Consider the following 12,500-nt stretch of genomic DNA (forward strand, 5'->3'; position numbering starts at 1 on the left):
ACCAGAGAATGGATTCCCTCGTACCGCAGGGTGGCAGGAGTGAGTGAGGAGCATGGGGGAGTGGATGGGTAGAGGAGGTGAGTGGTGCTGAAGGGTGCTGATTCACACCGTGCATCTCATGAACAGCGTGGCTGATGAGTGACGTAATCTCGTGACTGATCTGTTGCACCTCTCTCCCTCTCAGTGCAGTGGGAACCCCCCCCCCCCCCACACCCCCACCACCCACCCCCCTGTCTGTCATTCTCTCTCGTAGATACCATTCCAGTATCACGTGTTTCACTTGTCTGAAGCAGTTGTCAGTCTGGAGGCGATGAGATAGTCGTGCAATTTACCATTCCGGTCCTCGGAAAGCTTTTTCCATTTGTCGTGTATTTGATGTTCCTTTTCAGTCAGCACGTCTTTCATATTTCATGTCACTGGTTTTTGTTTCTCATTTAACGGGTTGTCAGGAGAGCTTGCATGCTGTGTGTGTGTGTGGTTCGTCCGTCGGGATCGACGAGGACCATCTAGTCTTCCTGGGGGTGGGTGGGTTGGGCTCTGTGGGTGCGCAGATGACTGGTCAGGCCAATCCGCGCCCGGAAGGTTCTGACGCAGTGTGGACAGGGGATGGTGGCGGCTGTCGGGGACTTGCTGGCACTGCATTTCCTGGCCTGTACTGATGACTTGCGCGATGACTTTGTTTATAGTGAGGAAGAGTTGCGCACCGTCGACCTCACTCTCTTGTCCGAGACCGTCTGTATCCAGTGGCAAGACGAGGTCAAGACGACTGGAGATGGAAACGGATGCTTGCATGCTGTAATACAGCGAAAGAATAAGAAAGAGGGGAAGGGTGGAGGAGGTGGAAGATTATTGTTGTGATTATTCATAACAACCTAATAAGATCAGAGGACCGGAGAATAACTTTATTATCTCGTCCAGAGAAATTAAATCACATCAGGTACGGTAAAACGTAACTGGACAATGACCCAACATTGAATAGGAGCAATAAGTGTGTAAAGGTTTTCCATGTAAAACCATTGCACTTGTTAGCAATCAATAAACGTATGTGGTGATTATAACTATGTGGTGATTATAACTACGTGGTGATTATAACTATGAAACTGTTAAAAAACACGAACATTGATATTGCACTGCTTATACTGTACATGCATCCTGCACATTGTCGTATATTTTCAGCTTAATAGAGTATTTCAGAAACTGAAGTACAACCTAGTAAGCAGACACTTTCATACGCGCTGACATTCAAACACACGCTGGCGGACGCGCGGCTCACACACACACACACACACACACACACACACACACACACACACACACACACACACACACACGCACGCACACACACACACGCACACACACACATATATGTATATATATATATATATATATATAATATATATATATATATATATATATATATATATATATATATATATATATATATATATATATACATATATATATATATATATTCTCATGCACACACGCACGTGTGCATAATTCTTAAGAATTTAAAAGGTGAAATGAACGTGAAGTGAACTTGGAATAAAAGTCTTCTGAGCTCTGGATTTTACTTTCAACGTTCGCAGCCCCCCCATACCCCCCCCCCCCCCCCCTCCCTCTCTCTCTCTCTCTCTTCCTCCTCCTCGGAAACACCCAGAAGAACCTCTTTCGACAGCTCACAGAAATCCGCATATCTAGAAACTACAGTTTCCTTGTTGTTTGCTCTCTTTGCCGATTTCAGAAACTCTTAGAAGGTACTGTACACGTATTTTTAGCACAGAGGGTCATGATGTGACACAGACATCAATCGCCAACAGATCTGAATGGTCTGCCCTTGTTCTGTGAAGTGTGGCAGAGGGCGAAAGGGGTGGTGGAGAGGTGGTGGGGTTGAGAGACGGGACGGGGGGCGGGTGGGTGGGATGTGTCTCCGTTGAAATGCTTTTGATAGAATGAGTCACAGAGATGGGCCCGCCAACCAACGAGTCTGAAAGGCTTTGCCTTGTGTTGTATAAATGGTTTCGCGGTGTACTGTATGAATGGTTTGTGTTGTTCTGTATGAATGGCATTGTACTGAATGAATGGTTTGCGTTGTAGTGTGTGAATGCTTTGCCTTGTACCGTTATTAGGATGGCAGGGGTGGGGAGAGGGGAGTAAGGGGCGGAGGGAGGGGGGGGGTGCGGGGAGGTGTGGGGGGATGGGTTGCCAGGGAAGGGGGAGGGGGTGCTGACTCACTGACATCATTATATCTCTCCCCACAGCGTCAGTAGATGAAGAGTGACGTAATCTCCAGCCTGATCTGTTTCACCCCCCCCCCCCTCTCTCTCTCTCTCTCCCCTCTCAGTGCAACGGGCCAGGAACCTCCCATGTCTGTCATTCCCTTGCTGTCTTGTAGATACCATGCCGGTGCCGGTGTCATGTGTTTTCACGGACCGGTGGCATCTGTTATTGGTTGGCGAGATGGTCATGGTGCTAGCTTCCATTGCCTGGTTTATCATTTCCCCCTTTTTAGCTTTCGCGCGTTACAAAACACGAGATATGTGTGTTTTGTTGTTGTTGTTGTTGCTGGATAAGTGTCAGTATCAGTATTAGTATCAGTTTGCTCAAGGAGGCGTCACTGCGTTCGGACAAACCCATAAACGCTACACCACATCTGACAAAGCAGATGCCTGACCAGCAGCGGAACCCAACGCGCTTAGTTTCTGGATAAATCTGTGTAGACTTCAGACCTGACAACAAATCGTTTTATGTTCGCTGTCAGTCTGTCATTTCTTAAGATTTATTTATTTATTTATTTGTTCGTTTGTTTGTTTGTTTTGTTATCTATTTATTTAATTACTCATTTATCTATCTGTCAACCCATCTATATATACTTCCAGCTATCTATCTGCTTATTTATTTGTCTGTTTGTTGTTTTTGTTGTATATGTTGTTCAGTGCATTTTAGGAATGCTTCCGTCACAACAGTTGATGGCGTCTATGAGAGGAAAAATAAATGAATAGAAAGGATCAGGAGGGGGGTGGGAAAGAAGGAAAAAAAGATGGGAGAGGAGGAATAGGGGAGAGAGAGAGAGAGAGAGAGGTGAGGAAAAAGAAGATGGTGAAGAAGGGGCTAGGAGGAAGAGAGGAATAGGAGGAATATTTTCATCAAAAGGTACAAGGCGGTATATTTTTCACAGTCTACACCATACCTATTATCGATTTTTTTTTTGTGGAAAAAGTTATCTATTTCAAACTGTTCTTTATTAAAGTTACCTAGTTATGTGTTAAATAGTCCAGTTGGTTGTTTATTGTAGGTCCCCACATGAACCTCTTTTCAACTAATAATCTTTAGAAGCAGTGCATACAATATTTGATAATTGATTTTTTTTTTGTCCTAATCCCGCTTCCCCCGTCCTGCCTCTCACACACACCCTTCCAATATTATGTTTTTTTCTTTCTCCAATCCCTGACACTCACCCTCTCCATTTTAGATTTTGTACTCGATCTTTTTCACATTCTGTTCTCTCTCTCTGTGTGTCTGTCTGTCTGTCTGTCTCTCTCTCTCTTCCTTTTTTAGTCCCCTTCCCCTTGCCCCCCCCCTCCTCCCTCCTCTCCACCTCAACCGCCCCCCTTTTCATTCGAATATACATGAATGTCGATATCTAATTAATACTAACAATCATCATTAAGATAGGAGTGATAATAATCCAAATTATAATAATATCATTTATTTTCAGTCCCCTATCATCATCTTAGATGAACAGACTATAAATAAATAAACGAACGAACGAGGTACAAGGCGGTATGTTTTTCACATTCTACACCATATCGTTTTTCTTCTTTTTTTTCTCTCTCTTTTTTGTTGTTGTTGTGCATAGTTACCTCTCGAATTGCATTACAGAAACTGATAAAATGAATAACTATATTTTAAATGAGGAAAGGAAACGAAGATGAATGCAAGTACATTATGAAAATTAATAAAATGAATTTAAAAAAAATTTCAAAAGAGTAAAAGAAAGGAAGGGGAATATTTCGGTTTTTTTGTTTGTTTGTTTGTTTGTTTGTTTGTTTTGTTTTGTGTTTCAGCCTTCAACAGTTTTAAATTAGAAAGGTCATTCCAAACTTTTTTTTTTCTTTTTTTTCTGCTGCCCCATCATCTGCACCGTTTCAGTAGCATTACTCCCACGCCGCTCATTTAGATTCCCCAAACTTGATGAAGCCTCTCCCGGCAAAATGGTCTCAAGTGACAAAGTTGTCGTCCTGAGTAATGATAGTACTGATCAGGGTGTCATTTTCTGTTCATCTGCTTGTTTCTTATAATTATGTGTCTGTACTGGAAGACAGTTCGTGTCGGCAAAGTTGTTTTGTTTTTTCCACTTAAAAGCGTTACTACACGAAGTAAAGTTTTTTTTTCTGGGCGACAGCAGTACACTAACAGAAAGTATTTTTCTCGTTATGTTTGAAAATTTTATTTTTTCGAAACTTTTGTGAGTATGTTCCATCAATAGTCAGTTTGAAGCACACACAAAAAAACAATGCCACACATGGTAACCCGTTTTCTGGTTGAAAATACAGTGATCAGGAAATATTTTTTCTCTTATTGTCTTTTTTTTGGGGGGAATGGGGGGTTGGGGGTGGGTGGGAGGGGAGGTGTTTTCTCTTATGACATCACACAAGTGGTGGTGGCGGGAGGGGTGTGTGTAAATTTTGTTTTCTTTGTTAGTGGTTTTCGTCTGAAGAAGAATTCTTTTGTCAGAAACACTGCCTTGTGCTTGTGTTTTTTGTTTGTGTTTTTGTTGTTGTTGTTGTTGTTTTTGTTGTTGTTTGTTTGTTCGTTTGTTAGTTTGTTTGTTTGTTTGTTTCGTTTTGTTTTTTGTTCCAGAAGATAACAATGTGTCTGTTCAAGTTCTTCCACACACACACACAAACCACCCCAGAGCAATCAATGCACGTATATGGCTCCTACGAATTCAGAACAGATGCTATGTTTGACGTTCAGAGGAACAAATGATGTGTTTGACGTTGAACAAAACACAGCCGTTGAACAAATGCTGTGTTTGACGTTGAACAAATGCTGTGTTTGCCGTTCAGTGGAACAGATGCTGTGTTTGCCGTTCAGAGGAATAAATGCTCTGATGTTGAAAAATGCTGTGTTTGACGTTGAACAAATGTTGTGTTCGACGTTCAGAGAAACAAATGCTATGTTTGACGTTGAACAAATGCTGTGTTTGACGTTGAACAAATGCTGTGTTTGACGTTGAACAAATGCTGTGTTTGACGTTGAACAAATGCTGTGTTTGACGTTGAGAGGAATAAATGCTGTGTTTGACGTTGAACAAATGCTGTGTTTGACGTTGAGAGGAATAAATGCTGTGTTTGACGTTGAACAAATGCTGTGTTTGACGTTGAGAGGAATAAATGCTGTGTTTGACGTTGAGAGGAATAAATGCTGTGTTTGACGTTGAACAAATGCTGTGTTTGCCGTTCAGAGGAACAAATGCTGTGTTTGACGTTGAACAAATGCTGTGTTTGACGTTCAGAGGAACAAATGCTGTGTTTGACGTTCAGAGGAACAAATGCTGTGTTTGACGTTGAACAAATGCTGTGTTTGACGTTGAACAAATGCTGTGTTTGACGTTGAACAAATGCTGTGTTTGCCTTTCAGAGGAACAAATTATGTGTTTGACGTTGAACAAATGCCGTGTTTGCCGTTCAGAGGAACAAATGCTGTGTTTGCCGTTCAGAGAAACAAATGCTGTGTTTGCCGTTCAGAGGAACAAATGTTTGCCGTTCAGAGGAACAAATGCTGTGTTTGCCGTTCAGAGGAACAAATGTTTGCCGTTCAGAGAAACAAATGCTGTGTTTGCCGTTCAGAGAAACAAATGCTGTGTTTGCCGTTCAGAGAAACAAATGCTGTGTTTGCCGTTCAGAGGAACAAATGTTAGCCGTTCAGAGGAACAAATGTTAGCCGTTCAGAGGAACAAATGTTTGCCGTTCAGAGGAACAAATGTTAGCCGTTCAGAGGAACAAATGTTTGCCGTTCAGAGGAACAAATGTGTGTTTGCCGTTCAGAGGAACAAATGCTGTGTTTGCCGTTTAGAGAAACAAATGCTGTGTTTGCCGTTTAGAGGAACAAATGTTAGCCGTTCAGAGGAACAAAATTAATGCTCTGTTTGCCGTTCAGAGGAACAAATGTTTGCCGTTCAGAGGAACAAATGTTAGCCGTTCAGAGGAACAAATGCTGTGTTTGACATTCAGAGAGTGCCTGTGTACAGCACACTGGAGCAAGATGCCGCCAGGCGTTTAGAGTTTGATGCCTGCTGGCAAGATGTGTTTATGGTGTCCAGCTGGAATCTCCGAGGGCCGTGAGTGCGTTTGGACATGCATGTGTTGAATCAGTGCGATGGAAATGGCTGTTTGGATCTGGTGGGGAAATTCTCTGTGGTTTATGGCTGGCGCTCACTGGTCGCCTTCCCGAGAAGGTTGGAGTGATGTGAGGAGGCAGCAGCAGCAGCAGCAGCAGCAGCAATACAGGCATGCATGCATACAAATATCACTGTATCATCATCGTGGTTATTACCCTCTATCTGGCCATGTATATTATGCTCACCATTCTCTCATCAGGTGTCTTCTCCTCCCGTTTTCTGACTAAAAAAGGAGTAGTTTGCTTCGAGACTGGAGAGACTGGGTGATTGCATATATATATATATATATATATATATATATATATATATGTGTGTGTGTGTGTGTGTGTGTGTGTGTGTGTGTGTGTGTGTGGGTGGGGGGGGGATGGGGGTGGGTGGGTGGGAGCATTCGTTACCTGTCCGGGATCGTAAAAGAACGTGCTTTCTTCCAAGAACAAGAACAAACCAAAACATAGTTTTACTGCCCTCCTCCATGTTAACACGACTTGCCATCTTCCAGTGTTCTCTCTCTCTCTCTCTCTCTCTCTCTCTCTCTCTCTCTCTCTCTCTCTCTCTCTCATGAATAGTTCCCGTAATTTACTTACTCCACTACCCCCACCCCCTACCCCACCCCCTCCTTCCTCATCCTCGGCCAGTTTTCAACCAGCACGTGGCAAATAATCTTCACAATTTACAAGGAATTTTCCCAGGTCTTCCCATACCAGCCTGAGTAATAAAGGAAGGTATCTGCGTTTTCTCTGAACCTCACCCCGTTACCATGATTTATTTCCTCTGCTTTTCGTCTGAGAAGTCGAAAGCAATCACCGTATGTAACATGCCATGCTTTCGTGTGCTATTCAGACTCCATCACAAAAATAAGAAATCAGTCTGAGAGAAGGAGAGAGAGAGAGAGAGAGAGAGAGAGGGGGGGGGGGGGCGGGGCGGGGCGGGAGGGGTAAGACAGACAGAAAGACAGACTCACAGACAGACACACAGACGGGCGGACAGAGACAGAGGCTTTGCCTTTGTTCTCACAGTCGTTTTCCTTCCGATCTATAATTTGTCAGCAGTTACACACAGGGGGATACTGAACGCCCGAAGAACGAGAAAGGACTGCGATTTTAATCAATTAATTAATTGATCAATCAATCAATGAATCAATCAGTTTATTTATCTATCTATCTATCTATCTATCTATCTATCTATCTATCTATCTATCTGTCTGTCTGTCTGTCTATCTATCTATCTATTTACTTATTTTTCTATGTATTCATTTATTCATTTATTTATTTATCTATATATGCATTTATGCATTTATTTGTTTGTGACTGTGTTCTGAGGAAGGCCTTTTTTTTAAAAAAAAATCGAAAATCGTATTGTCCTTTCAAAAGCATTACAGCATCTAGTAAAGTTTTCCGGATGGCAACATACTGATTTGGAACTCTCTCTCTCTCTCTCTCTCTCTCTCTCTCTCTCTCTCTCTCTGTCTCTCTCTCACTTGATTAAAAAAAAAAAAACCCAGTCTTTTTGTCTGTTTAGTGTTTTCTCTGAGTAAAACGATCTTTGTCGAAAATCTGCTTGTCTGCGTAGAAACTGTTCATTATAGCGCCCGGTAAAAGATCCCTAGGTGACAAATGGTGGTTGAAAAATAAAATCTTCCGCTCCCTCTCTCTCTGTCTCTGTTTCTGTGTGTGTGTGTGTGTGTGTGTGTGTGTGTGTGTGTGTGTGTAGATAATTCTTGGCTGAAAAAGAATGAATTTTGCGGTGGTTGTTGTTGTTGAAAACTGGCTTGTCTTTGTTTGTGTGTTTGTTGTGTGTATGTTTTGTGTATCACGCCGTGATTTATTTCCCCAGAGAATCACCGATCATTACGCTCCAGTCTCACGCACTAAACAACCTGCCATTGCCCTAGCCATTAACTTGTGTATTATAGACATATACATTTCAGTCTGTCCGTGTCCAGCCAGTCCATTTAGACGATTCCTTTGATGCCCAGATAAAGATCCTGTATTTGACGTCCACAGAGAGTTCGCGTGCAGCAGACAAGGGATAAGAATTCGGCTGCAGACTTTTAGGAACTGATGCTTGCCAGCAAGACGTGTTTATGATGATGTCTGGATAGAAAACCATCCACCAAAAGCGCTGTGTATGCGTCTTGATGATACTGGTATGCAGCGTGTTGAATCGGATTGGTCGAGGAAATTATAGATAGCTGTTGGGGGGGGGGGGGGGGGGGGGGGGGGGGGGAGAGACTGCTGGTTTTTTGGCTGGCGCACTCTAAATGGGGCGATGAACAATGTTGTGTGGGATCGATGCAGAACGGTTGCAGCAGCAAGAGGCATGCAAATATTATCATTACTATCGCATCATCTTTATGGTCGTTACCCCGCTACCACCACTACCACCACCCATTACCCCCACCCCACCCCCACCTCCACCCCACACCCAACACACTCCAACCCCTACCCTTCTACCATACACTGCGAACAGCAGCAGCGGTCATCAGCTCAATCGTCATGACAAAATTTGTATTTTCTTTCTTTCACTAGTTGGCGCTGTCAGCATCCTGTGCATTGTGCCGGACAGTGTTGTACTTGGATATCAGCGACATCAAGGGACAATGTGTGTGTGTGTGTGTGTGTGTGTGTGTGTGTGTGTGTGTGTGTGTGTGTGGTGTGTGTGTGTGTGTGTTCTTCACTTAAACGTCTGTCCTCATACTGTGAATCTAGATGAAACAAAGAGACCCATGTACAAAGGGGCGAGAATCTAGAACAAAGTTAACTGTAAACTTAATTAAACATCAAATGTCCAGCTGGAGCAAACTTTTAGAAATTTTTAACAACAATAAAAAAAAAAATCAACAAAATCATGTGTGTGTGTGTGTGTGTGTGTGTGTGTGTGTGTGTGTGTGTGTGTGTGTGTGTGTGTGTGACATTTTATGCATACATTATTTGTCAGTGGGGAAATAGGTAATAAGTGAAAGCCATGGTGGAAGCCATGCAGGTTCCCCCAGATTATTTGAAAAATAAAATTGCTGTTCCAAACGACTTGAACTACATACCCTGAATTCACTAAACCGACACTCTCACACTGCAATAGTACCAATACTGTGGAGTGATGGCCTACAGGTAACGCGTCCGCCTAGGAAGCGAGAGAATCTGAGCGCACTGGTTCGAATCACACTGGCAGTCGCCAGTATTCCCCCCCCCCCCCCCCCTCCACTAGACCTTGAGTGGTGGCCTGAACGCTAGTCATTCGGATGAGACGATAAACCGAGGTCCCGTGCGCAGCATGTATTTAGCGCACGTAAAAGAACCCACGGCAACAAAAGGGTTGTACCTGGCAAAATTATGTAGAAAAAAAATCCACTTCGATAGGAAAAATAAATAAAACTGCACGCAGGAAAGAATCCAAAAAAAAATGGGTGGCGCTGTAGTGTAGCGACGCGCTCTCCCTGGGGAGAGCAGCCCGAATTTCACACACGGAGAAATCTGTAGTGATAAAAAGAAATACAAATACAATTACAATTAATCTGACGACTGATACGCTCACAGAGCTGGTTGGTTTCCATATTCCAGCTGTTAAAACATGGGTTATGTTTCCATGATTGGGAGTTCTCTCATCCTGTCTGCATTGGGAAAAACAAACAAACAAAAAAAACCCAAAAAACTGCCATCATTTTGTCCGACAGGTCCCACCCGGAGCCAGTGGGGGTGCTGGAGATGGGCGGGGGATCCATGCAGGTGGCCTTCCTCCCAGACACGCCCCTCTACCAGGAGGAGTTCCAGGTGTACGTGGGGCAGCGCCGCTTTGATCTCTATGCCCAGAGCTACCTGCGCTTCGGCAGTAACTACCTGACGGACCAGGTGAGGAGGAGACTTCTTCTCCACCAGCAGCAGCAGGGGGAGGGGGGACCTGGAGGCGCCAGAGGAGGAGGAGGAGGAGGAGGGGTGATGATGGAAGAGGAGAAGCGGTTGTACAGTCCTTGCATGTTGTCTGGTGAGTAGTGGTAGTGTGTGTGTGTGTGTGTGTGTGTGTGTGTGTGTGTGTGTGTGTGTGTGTGTGTTTTGTTGTTGGATTTTTTGTTATTTTCGTTTTTGTTTGTTTTGTTTCCTTGCATTTTTGTTTGTTTGTGTGTTACTTTCGCTGCCCCGCCCCCCCCCCCCTTTTTTTTTAGGACTTTAAAGTGTGAGTGCGTGCGTATGTGTGTGTGTGCTTGTGCGTGCGTGTGTGTGTGTGTGTGTGTGTGTGTGTGTGTGTGTGTCTATGTGTCTGTGTGTCGTGTTTGTGTATGCCTATGTGTGTGTGCGTGTGTGCACGTGCGCGCGTCTCTGTGCACGTCTGTTTCTTCCTGTCTGCAAGCCATCATTCCTCATTAGCGTCTTTCTGTTTCTCTGTCTGTGTTTCTGTCTGTCTGTCTGTCTGTCTGTCTGTGTTTCCTATCCAACAGCAACTGAACGTTGTCGCCAGGAAATTTGACGGCTGCTTAATTTGCCGACATTTTATGTGTGTGTGTGTGTTTGTTTGTTTGTTTGTTTTTTGTTTTTGTTTTTCTTTGTTTGTGAGACTTCCTGTTAGTAGCTGAGAATGCTGACTGCATTGCGATTCTCATGACCTGCTGTGGAGGTGATACTGACCTGACTGAAACGATAAACGAAATACCAGGCCAGCGTTTTAATTTGGAGCAACCGAGAAAAGCTACGAAAATGAAACGAATCTCGTTTTAGGTGGTCAATCAAGAAAAGCTACGATAATAAAAAGAGTCTCGTTTTAGGTGAGCAATCGAGAAAATGTACGAAAGTAAAACGAATCTCGTTTTAGGTGAGCAATCGAGAAAAGCTACGAAAGTAAAACGAATTTCGTTTTAATTGACTAACCGCAAGAAGGGATTAAATAAAACGAATCTGTTATGTTTCTACAGTTTGATGGGGGAAGAAGGAGGGAAACACAACTGCTCATCATTATCATCATCATCAGCAGCAGCAGCAGCATCATCATCATCACAGCTCTCATCAGCAATCATAACTTCATCACGCACAAAGCGCACACACCCCCGAGAACATGTTTTGAGTCCCTTTCGTGCTCGTTATATTATTTAATCACGAGGCGCACGAACAGTCCAAACTGATGGAAATGATAATCGAAGTCAGTGATTATTAGTTAATCAATTTTACTGTTCACTCATTCATTTAGTCATTCATGTTCATGTGTTCCCTAACACCAATGATAGCAACAAGAACGATAAGGAGGAGGAGGGGGATAATGAGAAGAAGGAGGAGGAGGAGGATAAGAAGAAGAAGGAGGAGGAGGAGGAGGAGGATAATCAGAAGAAGAAGAAGGAGGAGGAGGAGGATAATCAGAAGAAGAAGAAGGAGGAGGAGGAGGATAATCAGAAGAAGAAGAAGGAGGAGGAGGATAATCAGAAGAAGGAGGAGGAGGAGGATAATCAGAAGAAGGAGGAGGAGGAGAATAATCAGAAGAAGAAGGAGGAGGAGGAGAAGAAGGAGGAGAAGGAGAAGAAGAAGAAGAAGAAGGAGGAGGAGGAGAATAATCAGAAGAAGAAGAAGGAGGAAGAGGAGGATAATCAGAAGAAGAAGGAGGAGGAGAAGGAGGAGGAGGAGAAGAAGGAGGAGGAGGAGGAGGAGAACAAGAACCACAGCACCAAAAAACGACACACAAGACTCTGCGGATCTCCCTCCTGTTTTGTTGTAGTTGTTTGTTGTTGTTTTGTTTTGTATTTGGTTTTTGTGGGGTTTTTTGTTTTGTTTTTGTTTGTTTGTTGTTGTTGTTTGTTGTTGGGTTTTTTTTGTTTTTTTTGTTTTTGGTTTTTTGCTGTTGATTGTTTGTTTGTTTGTTTGTTGTTTTTTAAACTAATTTTGTAATTAGTGTAAATGTGGGCCGGGACGAGCCAAGAGTCCAGTCGCACCATCTGTGGCGCACAAGGACTATTACCGTCTCCTCTCTTGTGTTGGGCCTTCTTGGGACCAGGGCTGTAGCGCTCTCTGTCACTGCTGATCAGCCTTGTGAAATTAGTCGACGATGAGGCCAGGAGATGAAACGATTAACAATCAAATGGCCTAATTGTTTATCAGTTTGAAGTCCACAAACCACCGAA

General features: G+C 43.5%; 1 protein-coding gene across 3 annotated transcripts in view; it reads left to right on the forward strand.

The window, feature by feature from the left end:
• LOC143281647 (ectonucleoside triphosphate diphosphohydrolase 2-like) overlaps nucleotides 1–12,500 on the forward strand; it is a 106,499-nt gene that overhangs the window by 62,674 nt on the left and 31,325 nt on the right. For all 3 annotated transcript variants that reach the window (XM_076586894.1, XM_076586895.1, XM_076586896.1), the window contains exon 5: nucleotides 10,077–10,384. In XM_076586894.1, the coding sequence (XP_076443009.1) occupies nucleotides 10,077–10,384 (308 nt within the window). The remainder of the gene's footprint in view (nucleotides 1–10,076; nucleotides 10,385–12,500) is intronic.

The sequence above is a fragment of the Babylonia areolata genome, chromosome 4 (genome assembly GCF_041734735.1).
Source record: "Babylonia areolata isolate BAREFJ2019XMU chromosome 4, ASM4173473v1, whole genome shotgun sequence".
NCBI classification, from domain to species: domain Eukaryota; kingdom Metazoa; phylum Mollusca; class Gastropoda; order Neogastropoda; family Buccinidae; genus Babylonia; species Babylonia areolata.